The sequence below is a fragment of the Mustelus asterias genome, chromosome 3 (assembly GCF_964213995.1).
Source record: "Mustelus asterias chromosome 3, sMusAst1.hap1.1, whole genome shotgun sequence".
Classification (NCBI taxonomy): domain Eukaryota; kingdom Metazoa; phylum Chordata; class Chondrichthyes; order Carcharhiniformes; family Triakidae; genus Mustelus; species Mustelus asterias.
In genome coordinates this window covers 109325463-109343218 of record NC_135803.1, presented here as the reverse complement: position 1 = coordinate 109343218, position 17756 = coordinate 109325463, and the positions used below count along the sequence as shown (strand labels likewise).

General features: G+C 42.1%; 1 protein-coding gene and 1 pseudogene across 3 annotated transcripts in view; both read right to left on the bottom strand.

The window, feature by feature from the left end:
- Nucleotides 1-533: 533 nt before the first annotated feature.
- LOC144491955 (U2 spliceosomal RNA) lies at nucleotides 534-694 on the bottom strand (annotated as a pseudogene).
- A 701-nt stretch (nucleotides 695-1395) lies between these two features.
- LOC144491523 (neural cell adhesion molecule L1-like protein) overlaps nucleotides 1396-17756 on the bottom strand; it is a 554136-nt gene continuing 537775 nt past the window's right edge. For 2 of the 3 annotated variants that reach the window (XM_078209436.1, XM_078209438.1), the window contains one exon: nucleotides 1402-4474. In XM_078209436.1, the coding sequence (XP_078065562.1) occupies nucleotides 4255-4474 (220 nt within the window). In that variant the 3' untranslated portion in view covers nucleotides 1402-4254. Of the gene's footprint in view, nucleotides 4475-17756 lie in introns of all 3 variants that reach the window. The other variant, XM_078209437.1, reaches the window with a different exon arrangement.

The window sequence follows — 17756 nt, the reverse complement described above, 5'->3', positions numbered from 1 at the left end:
TAGTCTCATCAACTGTTCAATTCATGAACATAGTCCAGGGGAGTTAATGGGAGAGGAAGATGTGTCTGCAATTTTAATCTTCATGGAGGAGATGGTGCTTCCCACTATGGTAAGGAGCATTGCTGACAATCATTTTCCATCTCCTCCCCCGTCTTCTAGCACCCTTTACCTTGCATGGCCCCTGGTTATTCTCCCAGTCATCCCAAGATAAAGCCTTGCTGAGCCACCCATGGCTGGAATGAACTGTTTGCACATGTGTTTCAGTAACCAAAATGTACTTTTGTGCCAACCAGATGTTGACTATGGAACTTGAAAGATGTATGGGCGAACACTCAAAAAGGGTAGAACTGCACCAAAACCAGAATAATTTTTAAAAAAATATACTTTTCCAATTCAATCAAATCAAGTCCAATTCAGAGTCTCAACAAGTTGAGACATACCCTGATCCAAGCTAAGACAGGGTCTGCAACCCCTGTCTTGGGCCTGATCTACATGAGCCAAGCTGTTTGGAGTAGGCGCAGGTCTTCCTCCTCCAAGGCTTGATCTCATTTGCATCTTAGCCAAAAGGCCGAGATGCCGCTTTTTAAAATTGCTTTATATGAAAATGAAGCTTGAATGTAACCTAATGACCTCAACCAAGCGCAGCATCCTCCACATACTACACTTGATCTTAGCCAAAAGGCCGAGAAGCAAAACCAGAATAAATATTCTAACAACTCACTTGCAAGTAGTGGATGATCTTTTAAATAATGCTGATGGCGGAAGTTCCTTCATGTTGTTTCCTATTGTGTTTAGTGAGGTTGTCTGTTGGAGGGTGGAACTATAAAATGAAACCCATGGCATCAAATCAGCAAAACACACTGGATTGTAATCACACATCATGAATACCATTTTCTTACTTTAAGAAACCTCATATTGCATGAATGAATGAGTGCTACAGAGGCAAATTTCACCCCCAATGGTCTTTCTCTTAACGCATAACTGGAGAAAATTACAGCTCACACAGGATTTGTCAAGACACAACACAAAGATAGTAGAGAGGTAGAGTTGGGCATTGCTATTCTACATGTGGAATTTGACTGTATTTTCAGATGATATTGACTGGAGCCACTGGATGGCAATCAGAAACAAGTATTTTTCTTTATTTAATGATTTATTAGCAAGTCATCTCTTTTGCTACACACTATTTTTTCTTTACAAGTCTGAAACATGGCCTTGCTTTCTTTTGGTTAGATGAGACTGTCTTTCCAAAGTTGTAATAAGGATTTTCAGAAGAACTTTAATATTTCAGAAAACTTGGGAATGTGCCAATACTTTCATAAGGACACCAACGCAGACAGGTTTAAATGATACTGCTTGAGAGCATAGTATGTGTAAAAACCAAGAGACATAAAATATTGTTACTGTGTTTAATAAGACAAGCATCCATGTTTGGAAAGATAACAAGATCATTTACACAACACATATTAGTAGTTGAAACATTCCATGATGATCTCATATAATACAAGAATAATACACAGGTAGAAAACATGGATTTGCATACCTTACATGACTATTTTCTTAAATGAAAAAACATAATTGTATTACCTGAAGGCGTATCTGATTTTTAAAAAATGATCATATACTATAAAGTACATTCATCATCAAATGATATGATTTTAGCTTTCTAACTAATACAGTGACTGCAACTACTATATATTCATACAGGTTTTTGAATAACATCACAGCACCACAAGTTAAACAAGTTAACAGTTATTCTCGGAGGGGATATTACAATATCTGTGAAAGCGTACAAACTATTGTTCAGTTTACAAACTGAACAAAAATTGTCCAGTTAAACTTGATACAAGTTTTCAAATTTTCTTTTGCGAAGACATAGAATGACACACAGTTACTGATTGCGAATTGACGACTATATTGGTAAATAATTGAGCCAACAGCTACCGAGTGATCAAGCCTGTCAAACGGGGAAAGAGGTAACAACATCATGCATTTGAAGATAACCTCTGTAACTTGAGGAGTAATAGTTTACAAATATCTGCATATTTGCATAAACTGCAGTCAGTATTTGGTTTATTATACCCTTGGGCTCAAATTTATTTCAAAAGCAAATACCTGTTCTCATGATTTGTGCTTCAGGGTGTTGGTTGGCAATAGAATTAGTTTTTGCATGTGATGGCCATTATGCCAATTGTGCAACATTTCAGTCCAAAGGTGTAATAAAATGAAACATACCGTACAAACATAAGGCGACATATCAGAAATTATACTTTGGTTCATCAACATTTCAAAAAAAGCATGCCAAACTACAAACCTACTGCCTTATTACAGAAAATACAGAAACAGCTTTGCATTGGGAGTAATTTTATTGAATCCGATGATTATTAGAACACTTGTTTCCTACAAATCTTTGCATGATTAAGGTCTGTCATTTACAAATACTAAAATGATTCATATGCAGTAAATATTTAGCTACACAAATAAAATAACAGTTCTAAGAATACATTTAATCTTGATAAAAGATGGAAGAATGATGCACAGCCAAGTAGGAACCAACGCTTAAAAATGTTGCCATACTTTAAAAAGTTGTAAATTTGCAATCTGCATGGCAAGCACGTTTAACAATGCTAATGAAAAGATACAATACTTTAGGTCTTTACCAATGAAAAGGTCTAATTTTCATTTTTTCCCTTACAAACCAGACTACTGCAAAAAAATGAACATCGAACATTTGACACATTTGTATTAAGATGGTCAGCTTTTTGCCATTATAAGTACTGTAAAGGTTTCTGCAACGGTTGCAGGAGTTGGCAAATACTCTCCAAATTGTTAATATGAATATTATTTGTCCTTTTTTTTTACAAAAATGTTGCAATTCGAAATACCTTTAAAATAAAACTTTACCATGCACTGTTAGGCAAGAAACAAACATAAAACATATTGGAACTAAAGTGGTAAAAAACTTTGACACAAGTACGATAACTTCACACAATTGTTCACTAATATAAAAAATGAACCTCCAATTCTTCGAGGTATACAAATTTTCTGAGGTGGAGACATGTAGTGTATTTAGTTCAATATCATGTTTTACATATTTTATACACAATATAAATCACACACTTAGTTACTTCTTAATGACACTTAGGCGGAGTCAACAAAAGTGATGCTTCAAGGTGCTCATCCAGAATTTGTAGCAGGAATATTCTTTTAAAGACACTGTTGATTTGCTGAGAATTACTTTTCAGCAGTTCTTCCCCAAATTCTAAATTCATGCCTAATTACAAAACCCATACATTGTACTGTTTTGTCTTGATAGCAACAAAGCTAAATGACTGAATACAATTGTTAATGCAGAACTTTGGGTAAAGAGCATATTTGAAGAAAAATAAGACACAAGGATTGTACAGTTTTATGCATACCTAATGATGCAACAGTTTATACAATGATTTCTGGTTCTGACAACTCAACCGTTCCATTCCAGAGCTGCCAGCTGAACAAGTATGTGTTCATTTTAAGCGTACATTTCTTCATCCTTTTCTATGCCATTCATTAACAAATATTCAATTCCAAATCAGATTCCCACTGCAAATTATCACTTTAAACTGAGAGGAGCATTCTGGAACTGTTTGCTGAATAGAGCTCTGTATGTAAATATCTAATTTATCATGTTCTTCCTGTAGCTACAAATCTTAATTTGCAAAATGTGACTATAGTATTCTGTGAGATTTTCTATTGGTTAAAAAACAGAGGAGTAAAATTCTTGGTCCCTTCAGCTGCCATAGTCATTGCATTAAGAGGCATCAGCGCACCAGGTGTTGGTCTCCTTAAGTTCATACATACTATCAGTCATTGTCCTGGAGGTTCTTAGCTTCTAAACATGTAGGGTCACAAAGCCACTTAAACAAACTGCAACTATAGGGACTCAAATCTGCTAAAAGCAGCAAGGATTTAAATGGTTATAAGTTATTACTCTGACAGCAACGAGAAGCTATTTCTGTTATGAACCTGCAGACACTTGTATTTTACATAGTTTTTCTCAATATATCCCTTAGAATGAAAAGTGGACTGCAACAAAATGTCCCATGCATTTTAATCTTTTGTCAATCTTTTGTACATTAGGTAAGCATTCCTTCTGGTCCATTACATTTTCACTTTGAAGCCCGTTGCCAATCTGAGCTAAGTCAAATGTAACAAATATTCAGTTGTATCACAAATTTATTAAGAAAGTAAGTGAAGTTTATGAAACGTGGTTACTCATGCTTTTATCGGAGAGGTGGCTATTGAACTTCCATTTTCATCTGCTGCATCTTTCTCTTTACTGCCACTGTACTGTCCAATGAATGAACCATCTTCATTAAACTGTCCTTCCGAACCGCCGTCTCCATATTCTGCCAAACTGTCGTCACTTCCTGTTGGCTTCATTGCCTCATTCAGTGTTTGCTGGCTTTCTTTCAAAGGTTTGTCTTCATTATCACTGGCAAAAGAAATAATGTGCTGTCAGAAATCTAGCTCTTGGCACCATGGTGATGGAAATCTGGAAGATATTTTGAGCCTCATTGCTCCTTTGAGATGAATTGTTTAACAATCTTATCATCCTTGATTTTTTTAAATTAAAGGAGTGCCACAATTTTGACGTACATTAATACTTTCACATAAGCAACCTTTCATATATATACTTCAGTAATACAATCGCTGACCACCGGACATTATCAGCAATTGAATTTTAAATCTATGATTACAGTACCTTTCTCAGAGGTTAAATTAGTATCTATGTACTTTCATATTGGCCCATAACTTCCTGTCTCCCCAGTGTTAGATTTGGGGGAACCCCAAGGAGGCACGAGGGAATTCCTCTTGAAGGTCCCAAGTAAGGGTTTTGCTCCACAATTCTCTAGAAGTGCCAAGTTCCCCCATACAATTGGGCTGCACTGGGAACCATATGTGATTTCAATTACTAACTTCAGATAGTTCTGCCAGTGTTTAATAATTATTCTGAAAGAGTTAGAAGAACTAAAACCACTTGTTACTTCAGCATAGCTATTTTAAATACCAACGGGACTCCCCCCACACTCCCAATCACACAACAGACTCCCCCAGCACCCCGCCAACACTCCCACCACTCGCTAAGCACATGCCCCCACAGTATTCCCCACCCTGACCTCCCCTGACATGACCCTTTGACTCGACCTCCACACCCCCTTGCCCGACCTCCCACCCCTTCAGTGTCTAACCCCCCCAACCCCCTTTGATGTCTAACAACCTGATGTCCGGATCTCCCCAAAACCCCATGTCCGGCCTTTCCAAACCCCTCAGATGTCCAAACAACCCCAAGCCCCCCAGATGTGTGAACCACAAAACAACCCCCTGCGAATGTCCAACTCACCCAAATGTCCAATCCCCCTAAACCACCTCAGATGTCCGACCACCCTCAAATATCTGACCCTCCCAAAACCCCCCCATGTCCAACACCCCCACTCCCCCATGTCCGACTACCTGATGTCCAGCCTCTCTGAATGTCTGATCCCTCCAACCTCGATTCTGGAAGTCCGATTCCCCCACTACCCCCATGATGTCCAACCCTCCAATTCCCTTCTGATGTCCGAATACTTGATATTCCCCTCCCCCAAATCCCCCAAATGTCCAACGTCGCCAAACCCCACACCTTAATGTCCAATCCCACCTGATATCTAATCCCCCCCCCCCCCACAAAATCCCATCCACTTACCTTCTCACCGGCCTGCAATTTCAAGGGAACCTTTAAACTCACCTGCTTTACAACAGCTAGTGCCATAAAAAAAGGGGAGGTGCCCTTCTTCACTCTGCTACTTTTAGACTTTGAGACCCAGGAATCCGTTGCGCTGTCTGGATCTTGTTCGGCCTGAGTCAGGAGGGTCAGGTGAGACAGGCACTGAAGTAATTTAGAGCAGGTAAGTGAGTACAGAGTGGCAATCAGCATCCGATTGCCATTCCAAGGAAGTTATGGCTCACTGACTGGTAAATTGATAAGTCCTCATTGAAATTGCGGTTGCATTTCTAAAAATCATAACTTTGTGTGAAACAACCTTAAGTGAATCAAACTTCCCACAGGAATCAACGTTAAAGCCAGAGTTGGGTTCCTTCAGATATTTTGCGTCCAAAAAAAAAATCAATGTACAAGTTGAAATACTGTACCATACACATGCAGTGCTGAGCATTCCTGGCTGAAATGACTTGCAAAATAAAATACATCACTAATTATATAAAAACTTGATACAGTATCCAATAAAAAAATAAAGTCACCAGACAAGTACCTGTACTGTGCGACTCCCAATGACAAATACCTGTACTTGTCTGGTGAGCTTATTTTTTCATTGGATACTGTATCAAGTTTTTGACTCAACCTAGTGGCAGAAGTTGGTCAGTGCAATTATCAGACTCCACGCTAAGACTCATTTAGGACTGAGACATGGAGAAATTCTTCACACAAAGCACTGTGAATCTTTGGAATTCCTTACCCCAGAGGGTTGTGGATGCTCCATCATTGAATACATTTAAGACTGGGACAGATTTTTAGCCTCTTGAGGAATTAAGGGATGCGAGGAGTGAGAAGGAAAATGGAGTTGAAGCCCAAATCAGAGATGAATGTGCTGAATATTGGAGGGGGTTCAATGGCCATGTGGTTTCCTCTTGCTCCAATGCATGTTCTTATGTTCAGATGTACTTGCACTGACCAATGTATGTCACCAGATGGAGGCAATGAGTTCAGGACTGGTGCAGTCAGGAGCAGAGGCCACTGCAGCGAGAGCAGCTAGGAGAAGAACAGAGCTCAGGCTTAACAGGAATAAAGGGTGGAAAGTGAAGCTGGGGCGGGGGGGGGGGGGGGGGGGGGGGGGGGGGGGAGGAGGAGGAGGAGGGGCGAGAGGTGAGGAAAGTGGGACGGACGGAAGGCGAGGATGGTGGGGCAGAAGGCAAGGCCAGGGAGGTAGAGGTAGAGACCAGGGAGGTAGAGACAATGGGGATGGGAGATGAGGCCAGAGGGTGGGGGTTGGTTAAGGAGGCGAGAGGTGAAGCTGGGAGATGGGGTGTAAAGGTCAGTTGTGGAGGGGGCTGGGGGGGGGGGGGGGGGGGGGGGAGGGTGGAGGTAGCAAGTCAAGGCCAGCAGAGGGGGGAGCTGTGTGGGCGGAGAGATCTGGGTGCAACAGCAGAAATGATGAGGGACGGGTTTTGTGGCAAACGACATTAACAACGTGAAATTAAATATTGAGACCACTTGATTAGCAATGTTAAAGTGAAACAACAGGTGCAATTTACCCATCTGCACTCCCTGTTAGGTGGAATTCACCCACTTTTAGCATGTAAAAATATGCATAACCTGCAACACGCCAGCTTTACAGATATTCGGGCGCCAATTGTAAAAGACCCCACAATCTCTCAGAGTTGAGAGACAGGCCCCTCACCTACAGCCAACATGACAAGTGGGCACCCCCAAACCTCAGCACAGAGGGGCATCCTCCTCCCCACAACTAAAAGAATGGGCCATCTCAACCCACACTCCCAGCACCATGCAAGCATGGGAAGGCATTGAATCAGGCTTCCAGCCTGATAATTACATGCATATGAACAGTTTTGAATGTTCATCTCATCAAGGTCAGCGAGGTGGGTTACAATCAGCACGATGGGTTAGCCATCCAGCATTAATTCAGTTCTAAGCCCTGCACCTGATTCAGTGGGCCCTCGCGATTGACACCAGAGGCTAGTGGTCCCGGTGAATCACCCCTAAAGTCTCATGAGTCAACATTAAGCAAGGACTTATTGTAGTTGACAACACCTTATCATGTTCATTAGAATCAGTTATAAGCAAAACAATATCACTGTCAGTGTTAACTACAGCATGGGGGCTGCAGGAAGGTAAAGGAGAGAGATGCATGGTGGTGTAATGGCAATATCATTTGACTAGAGGCCCAGCCTTATTCTGGGGACATTAGTCCATATCCCACCATGGCATTCCACATGGAATTGAAAAGCTAATGGTGACCAGAGAACTATCATCATTTGTTGCAAAAACCCATCTGGCTAACTAATGTCATTTATGGAAGGAAATCTGCCATCCTTAACTTGTCTGGTCCATATGTGACTCCAGATCCATTGCAATGTGGTTGAATGGGTGGCATAGCGGCACAGTGGTTCGCACTGCCGCCTCACAGCGCCAGGAACCCGAGTTCAATTCCGGCCTTGGGTGACTGTCCTTGTGGAGTTTGCACGTTCTCCCCGTGTCTGTGTGACTTTCCTCTGGGTGTTCCAGCTTTCTCCCACACTCCAAAGATGTGTGGGTTGAGCTGATTGGCCATGTTTCATTGAAAGGATAGGCTCCAGGCTCTGTGCAAAGCCAACCTGGTCCAGATTCTTCCATGCTTTATGAGATTGACTTCAGGCTTCCCAATGCACCATACATTTTTCATTGAGCATACCCATCTGCCCTGTTGAAGTGCCCATCTGAGTTTTCCTCAGCAGAACCCATTTGCAAACTTGTCCTTGGCACCTCTGCTATTTTTGCTCTGTGACTTGGCTGCAAACCGCTCATGCCCAGTATCTCAGCACGTGCAATTCCTGCCTCTTTGGCAGTGAAATTAAATATTGAGACCACTTGGCATTACTCATGGTAACTGGGAGTGCTAAATCAAGCAAACAACTCTCACCTTATTGCCCTTCACCACCTGGCTAGGGTGCCTGAACAGAGAAAGGTACAAAGATATACTTTTGGTGCAAGGGCGGGGAGGACAGCACTGCTCCAAACACAGTGCACCTTCCCTTTGAGAGATATGGTCTGCTTATTGTGTTGTGCAATAACAACACAATTATTGTGTTTAACTGGCGCAAGCCCTTCACAATTTTGGACACCTTGCAGAGTTGATAGCTCATAAGAATACAAGAAAATGGAAAAGGAATAGGCCTTTGGCCCTACTCCACCATTCAATAATAGCATAGCTTATCTTATTGTAGCTCTAACTCTGCTTTCTTGCCTTCTCCCATCGCCCCCAACTCTCTTGTTGATGAAAAATCCATCTTTGAATATGAGGGGGCTTGTAAAAAGCAGCACATATTCTGCCCACTGCCAACTCCTGACCTGTCTCCCATTTATCGGGGGTGGGGGGTGGCGCAGTGGAGGTATCAAGCAGCCTGTCCATCCTTGGACCTAATGAGGCCCTTAAGTGGCGAATTCATGGCTCCTTAACAGCCTTATCTACCCATTACTATTTTACCAGTGGCAGGTGAGGGTCCATGCCAAATGAGTAGCCCTGCAATCTGATGTCAGGCAGGGGGAGAGGGGGGAGCATCTCCTATGGGAGTTCCTTGTGCCCATTGGAGGAAACCCCTCCAAAAGCTCACCTCCCCCACTTTAGCCTTCCTCCCCTGGCCTCTCAAACCTGCTCCTCCCACATCCTCACTCCCCTTTCTGAGGCTCACCAGCCAGGCCCTGCCAATATCCTGGACTTACCTTCAGTTTGGCCTCCATTCGCTCCTCTTCCTCAGGGACTGCCACAAGACCCAGCAGTTTTGACTGTTCAACCCTGGTGCTGAAGGGACTATAGAGTACCAGCCATCTGATTGTCCAGCCACCTCTCTAAGACAGGAAATCCACCCCAGATGTGGGCGGAAGTCTTGCAAGTCTCGGCACCCCATCATACATTAAACGGCTGTTGTGCAGCTGCACTTGGTGGGAACGCATTTCCCACTGGCACTTTGGGGCTTGAAACCTCACCATCCGAAAAATCCTGCCGTACCTTTCATTCTTCTAAACTCCAAGAGTATAGACCCAACCTGCTCAACCTTTCCTCATATGATAACCCTGTCATCTCCAGGAATTAACCCAGTGAACCTTCTCTGAGCTGCCTCCAATGCATGTTTATTCCATTTAATAAATGGTTAGCAGTGCTGCACACTGCAATCATGTTAATCAATGGACAGCAGCAAGTTTGTGTACTGTCTGAATCACATTGAACAGATAATCATGCATCACAATTCCCACACCTGTTTTCAGCTGCTCACGGATTTAGCCTGCTCTGTCACGAGATATTTTGTTATCTTGCACATTCTAGTAATTCTCTTGCTCTTGACATTCATCTAACTTGTCTACAGTTTCTTGGGCCAGTTTTGACATTCAGTTTATAGATATGAATTAAATGTGTCGTCCAGTTGCCTTCTGGCACTATTCCTTTCCCCATTGAGTTTTGTACAGATTAATACCTCTGCAATCTTTGGATTGTATATATCGCCTTGTGTTTTATCTTAGCTGTTGTAATATCTGACATGACTTGTTCTACTGTTGATATTCTCGCTTCAGTTACATCTGCAGCTAGTTACCTATTCCGTATCTCTTTTCAGAATCATCCCCATTGATTTTAATTTGATCATCTCTGAACCACCTTCTCCCTAACATAATTCTCTTTTATTACTTCTGCATCTATAGAACACTTTATTATTCCTTTTTATTTTTATGTATTCTTTTCACTTTCTTCACTATCTGTTTAACATTTTCCCTAAAATCAACCATTATCTTTTCCATCCAAACCTTTAGTGTTTATGTAGAGTGCTTTCTATCCGCCTCTTTCCTTAGGTTCATTTTGATTCATGCCTCTATATGGTTTCCTTTGTTCTTATTTTTAGTGGAATATATTTTCCTAACCCTTTTAAACTCTGCTTAATTGATCTTGATTTATTTTTGATCGTTACTTTTCTCCAGTTTACCTTCCGAAACTCCATCCTCAATTCTCATGGATGACTTTTCCCTTAATCTATTCCTTTGGTTTTTATGCTGTGTTTATCTCCCTCTATCATTACTTTGAATCTTTATATTGTTATCACTCTCCCACTTACTTTTCTGCTCTATTCATTTCACATTCCTAGATTTCTCAGTGCTTCCACCTTCATTGGATTTCTTACATATTGGATCAGAAAGGACTTGTGTACATGCTGCAACATTTTCATCCACTTCCCCATTTTCACTCCTTCCCTTTTCTTTTTGTCTACATATTTCCCCCGTTGTATCCATTCCCATATTCTGAGCTGAATTTGATGCTAACTAACAGGTAATGAAAATACTGACGCCGCCAGTGTCTATCTACTGCAGGGCAACATTCAGGCTTGGACTGATAGGTGGCAAGTAACATTCATGCCACACATGTGCTAGGCTATGACCATCTCAACAAGAAAGAATCTAACCATCTCTCCTTGACATTCAATGGCATTGCCCTCATTAAACCCCCCCACTTTCAACATCCTGGGAGTTACCATTGACCAGAAACGGAACTGGATCAGTCATATGAATACTCTGCCTTCAAATACAGGTCAGAGGCTGGGAATTTTGTGGAGAGTAACTCTTCTTCTGACAACCCAAAACTTGGTCATTATCTACAAGGCACAAATCAGGAGTGGAATGGAATATTCTCCACTTCCACACTTCTTAGGGTGGCATAGAGGCACAATGGTTAGCACTGCTGCCTCACAGCGCCAGGGACCCGGGTTCAATTCCAGCCTCAGGTCACTGTCTGTGTGGAGTCTGCATGTTCTCCCTGTGTCTGCGTGAATTTCCTCCGGGTGCTCCAGTTTCCTCCCACAGTCCAAAGGTGTGCAGGTTAGGTTGATTCCATAAGCTTTCGATATTGATGGAAAAGGATGTGTGTTGTCCTAGGGTTAAGATGCTAAATTGGGCGAAGTCTAACTACAACCGAATTAGGCGTGATTTGGAGGCGATTGTTTGGGAGAGGCTGTTTGAGAATAAATCCACATTTGGCATGTGAAAGTCTTTTAAGGAGTAGTTGATTGGAGTGCAGGACAGTCACGTGTCTATGAAAAGGAAGGATAGGAAAGACAGGATTCAGGAACCATGGATGACCAGGGAAATTGCGAGTCTAGTCAAAAAGAAAAAGGATGCATACATGAGGTCTAGGCAACTAAAAATAGATGAAGCATTTGAAGAACACAGGGAAAGTAGGAAAGAGCTCAAACAGGGAGTTAGGAGGGCAAAAAGGGGTCACAAAATGTCCTTGGCAGACAGGATTAAGGAAAATCCCAAGGCATTTTATACATATATTAGGAACAAGAGGATAGCTAGAGAACGAGTTGGTCCACTCAAGGACAAAGGAGGGCAATTATGTGTAGAACCTAAGGAAGTGGGCGAGATCCTTAATGAGTACTTTCCATCGATATTCACAAAGGAGAGGGACACATCATTTGATGGTGTCTCGGAGGGGTGTGTAAAACTTTTACAACAAGTCATCATTACGAGAGAGGAAATGTTAGGTGAATTAAAAAGCATTAAGGTAGACAAATCCCCAGGGCCAGATTACTGAGGGAGATAAGAGATCAAATTGCTGGGCCTCTAACAGAAATCTTTGTTTCCTCGTTGGCTATTGGTGAGGTCCCAGAGGATTGGAGGATAGCCAATGTTGTCCCATTATTTAAGAAGGATAGCAAGGATCACCTGGGTAATTATAGGCCAGTGAGCTTGACGTCAGTGATAGAGAAATTGTTGGAGAAGATTCTTAGAGATAGGATCTATACACATTTGGAACTGAATGGTCTTGTTAGCAACAGTCAGAATGGCTTTATACGAGGAAGGTCATGTCTCACTAATTTAATTGAAGTTTTTGAGGAGGTGACAAAAATGATTGATGAGGGAAGGGCTGTGGATGTTGTCTACATGGACTTTAGTAAAGCATTCGACAAGGTCCCTCATGGCAGGCTGGTGCAAAAGGTTAGATAACAAGAGATCAGGGATGTTCTAGCTAGATGGATTCAGAACTGGCTTGGCCATAGAAGACAGAGGGTAGTGGTGGACGAGTGTTTTTCTGTATGGAAGTCTGTAACTAATGGTGTTCTGCAGGGATCAGTGCTGGGACCTCTGCTGTTTGTAATATATATAAATGACTTGGAAGAAAAAGTAGCTGGTCTGATTAGCAAGTTTGCGGATGATACTAAGCTTGGTGGAGTTGCGGATAGTGAAGATTGTTAGAGAATACAGCAGGATATAGATGGCTGGAAAATTGGGCGGAGAAATGGCAGATGGAATTTAATCCGGACAAATGCAAGGTGATGCATTCTGGCAGATCCAATTCAGGTGGGAGCTATAAAATAAATGGCAGAACCATCAGATGCATAGACACACAGAGAGATCTGGGAGTACGGATCCACAGATCTTTAAAAGTGGCAGGTGGAAAAGGTGGTGAAGAAACCACATGACATGCTTGCCTTTATCGGCTGGGGCATTGAATATAAAAGTTGGCAAATTATGTTACAGTTATATAAAATGTTGGTTAAGCCACATTTGGAACACTGTGTCCAATTCTGGTCACCACACTACCAGAAGGACATGGAGGCTTTGGAGAGAGTACAGAAAAGGTTGATCAGGATGTTGCCTGGTATGGAGGATATTAGCTAGGAGGAGAGATTTCATAAACTGGGATTGTTCTCCCTGGAAAGAATGAGGCTGAGGGGTGATCTGATAGAAGTTTAGAAAATTATGAGGGGTATGGATAGGGTGAACAGCTGGAAGCTTTTTCCCAGGGCAGAAATGACAATTATAAGGGGGCGCAAGTTTAAGATAAGGGGGGAAACGTTCCGTGGAGATGTGGGGGGGAAACTTTTTACACAGAGGGTGGTGGGGGCCTGGAATGCACCGCCAAGTGACATGGTTGAGGCAGATACGTTAGCGACATTTAAGACTTATCTGGGTAGATACATGAACAGACAGGGAATAGAGGGATATAAATGGTGGTCTAGATGGGACAACGTGATTGGTGCAGGCTTGGAGGGCCGAAGGGCCTGTTCCTGTGCTGTACTGTTCTTTGTTTGGCCATGCTCAATTGCCTCTTAGTGTCAGGGAGATAAACATGTGGGGTTACGGGGATAGGACCTGGGTGGGATTGTTGTCAGTGCAGGTTCAATGAGCCGAATGGCTTCTTTCTGCACTGTGGGGATTCTATGATCCTGTGAACAGCTCCAACAACATTCAGGAACCCTGACACCATCCAGTACAAAGCAGCCACTTGATTGACACCCAATCCATCACCTAAAACTCTCTCCACCAACACACAGTGGGGGCAGTTGGTACCAAATAGAAGATGCACTGCGGCAACTCACCAAGGATCCTTTGACAAATCCACGACCTCTACCACCTAGAAGGACAAGGGCAGCAGATGCATGGAGACATTTTCCTCTCCAAGCCACTCACTATACTGGCTCAGAACTTAATTGCCATTTCTTCACTGTCACTGGGTTAAAACCCTGGATCTTCCTTGTTAACACCATTGTGAGTCTACCAATATCACATTGCCTGCAGCAATTCATGAAAACAACTCGCACCACCTTCTCAAGTCAATTAAAGATGGGCAATAAATGTTGACCTAGCCAGTGATGCCCATGTCCAGTGAAAGAATAAAGAAAATGCTGTTTCTTTCTGGAATTTAGTGATCTCAACTCACATGCAATAAATCACCTTTTCTAATGATCATTTGTGCCTCTCAATTAACTTTGTAGATATAAGTAGCACATTGTGAAAAACAGCATATGCCAACTGTCTGCATTGCACACAGTCAGCGATTTTGGGACAGAAACTGCTCGTGTGCCAATAATCAGCAACGCTTCTGGACTTCTTTCTCCTGTTGTCGCTCAAAGGGATTGAACTCTGCTGCACACTCTGCCTGAGCAATTTCTTCAGATCAAGAATTGCCGTAGACAACTTGCATCTGACAGTTAATCTCCTCGAGGAGCAGGAGGAGGTGAGAGCCAGCAGGAGATCTGCTGAGGTAAGGGAAGAGTTCTAAAAGTAAGAACATGAAATGAGAGAAGAGGGGGAGCAGTTAGAGTTTACCAAACTAAGCTGAGAAAGAATGAACAATAGATCATGTGGGACATCAGGACAAAACTTGTTCCTGACAATTTAACCTCCTGCCTCAAACCTGTGTATAAATAATCCTCAAAATGCAAAAAGCAAAAATAACAAATCTCATTCTCCACCTAGCCCAATAACCTTTAGCATCATTCCTAGCCAGATAATTATCAGGTTCTTTTTTTGAGAAGCTATTTGGCAGTGTCAACAGTTTTTCCTGGCAATTCATGTTGCATCTCCATGACCAAATATGCCTTTTAACTCTGTGCCAAAATACAAGTTAAATTATTATTTGCCTCTCAGCATTTAAAAGACTTGGATCATATTCCCCTTAGGCTTAGCTTCCTAGTGGAAAACACCCAGAAGTGATACTGGAACACCAATTGCTGCCTCAGATATTACATTGGCTCCAGATCCTTGTTAAAATCTTAAAGGCCAATTGAAGCCCATTTGTAGCATTACTCCTTCCACTTGCACTACTGATTTCTACTTGAATGCCCCAGACATTGCTTATCCTGAACTGAAGCCAATATAGCAAGAGTGGAGTTTACATTGTAAGCAGCAATTTGAGCATCTAGATTTAGTGCATAAGCAGAGATATTGAGGACTAACTAAAAGGCAACATAGATGACAGCAGTTCCTCACACTTCCTGATGTAACAATGACAGAAAGGCAAGTAATAATTATTGTAGATATAACCTCATGGGAAATGGTGATTAATGTGTAGCATATACACCAGGCAAGTAAGGTTACTCCAGGGACATGACATGGTAAAGTGATTCCTGCTTTGCCAAGCTTGTACTTCAGTGACAAGTCCAGTGCTGTCCGCGGCTGCCATGCTCACTCTTTTCTTTCTACTCTTCACAGTTATTCCATTGATCACATTTGCCAGAGATGTTAAGGCTTATTAAGTGCCTAACAGCTTTATTGATTGGTCAATTTAACAAAAATTTGGGATGCAGAGTAAAATATCAATGACATTGCACAGTCAACCATTTGTTCTGTACAGTCCCAGCAATAACACTGAAAGCATTAAAATTAACCTCTTCCATCATCTTTCCCCCAGTTAAAACAATTGAGGCTCAATAAGTTTTGTCGCCTAACCCACAAAACTCAATCCTAGATCTTTCCTGGTGTTGTTCTTTGAGCAATTCAATTCAGCCACCGCTTCTTGAAGGCTGGGTCCTCACACATGCACACAGTATTCAAAATGTCATCACCAGTGATAAAAATGGCTGATATGACGCAAGAATAACTTCTTATAACATATACCGTCAATGATGCAACATCAATATGGTATTTATTTGATTAAATTAATTGATTTAAACTTAAGATTTTCAAGAAGCCTTCAGTGAGTGATGAGAAGTCACTTTCAACTTCCTGACCACACATTTGTTCATGGACTATTTTAATGCTTCACGTTTTCTAATCAAAATGTGTACAACCTAAGTATGTACCTGTAATAAAATCCATCTGCTATTTCTTAGTATGTCTGTTCAGTTTGCCTGCTTCTTTTTGAATGTTATGCATTTCCAATTCAAACAAGATAAAATGCTAGAATATTAGAGGAGTGAATGCATGAAACAGACCTGAGCACGAACTAGTGAGTGAGGTTGGGCTAATAATATCAGAAGCTCCATTAGATTTAGTTGGGAACTGGGCTGTCAGCAGAGATGGATATCATGTGAAACATAATTACTTCAGATCCCAACAAACTAGAGTTTCAAAAACAGGAAATGCTGGATAAACTCAGTGGGTCTGGCAGCATCTGTGGAGAGACCTGCTGAATTTTTCCAGCATTTTCTGTTTTTGTTTCAGATTCCAGCATCTGCAGTACTTTGCTTTTATTATTGAACTAGAAGTTTCACTTTATTATTCCTGAAAAATCAGGGCTCTTGGCTGCACCATTTGGCTCAACAGCCGCCAGTTTCTCAGCACAAGCGCAATTCTGTGTCCAAAATGGGGTCAGCTGCACTTGTGTACATATCCTGTGCACGCCTCAGCTGGATGCCATATGGATGAGGGAATTCGAGTGCAAAGGGAGCATTCGCAAGAAGTAAGCAGTTCGTGTGCGGCCTATGTTGCATCAATGGAGCCATGTTAGAACTATGTGCTTTTCCCACCACCTCTTCTGTCACATTTGACTGAGTAAGAAGTCTAACAACACCAGGTTAAAGTCCAACAGGTTTATTTGGTAGCAAACGCCACTAGCTTTCGGAGCGCTCGCTGCTCCTTCGTCAGGTGGAGTGGGAGATCTCCCACCTGACGAAGGAGCAGCACGCTCCGAAAGCTAGTGGCGTTTGCTACCAAATAAACCTGTTGGACTTTAACCTGGTGTTGTTAGACTTCTTAGTGTGTTTACCCCAGTCCAACGCCAGCATCTCCACATCACATTTGACTGACACAGAGCAGTCCATAACCCCTTGCACATCTCCCCTAATGGGCCCCATTAATACACATTTTTCAATTCAATAGCAAGTTAAAAGGTGTCATACCAACCAGCAACCAAGAATTGGCAAGATGGTGAAAGTGGTGCAAAAAAATGAAATTGATTCTGCGACAAAAAGTTTGTGACGACAGAATATTTTTTCAGTGAGCATTCCCTTTTGCAACTATAACACTTTTGTGTTCCTTTTCTTAACTCTCCAATCTGATGCAATCCCTATGATTTCAGCACAGGTTGCTCAGATCATCTGTTCTGATGCTCTTGGCTGGTGACCATTTTGGAGGCTGTGAGGGCCCTGCCAAAAACTGCGCAACCTGCATCTGTGCAAGGACAGATTCAGCCTTCATGAGATGAGGCAATAGAACATAGAACATTACAGCGCAGTACAGGCCCTTCGGCCCTCGATGTTGTGCCGACCAGTGGGACCAATCTAAAGCCCCTCTA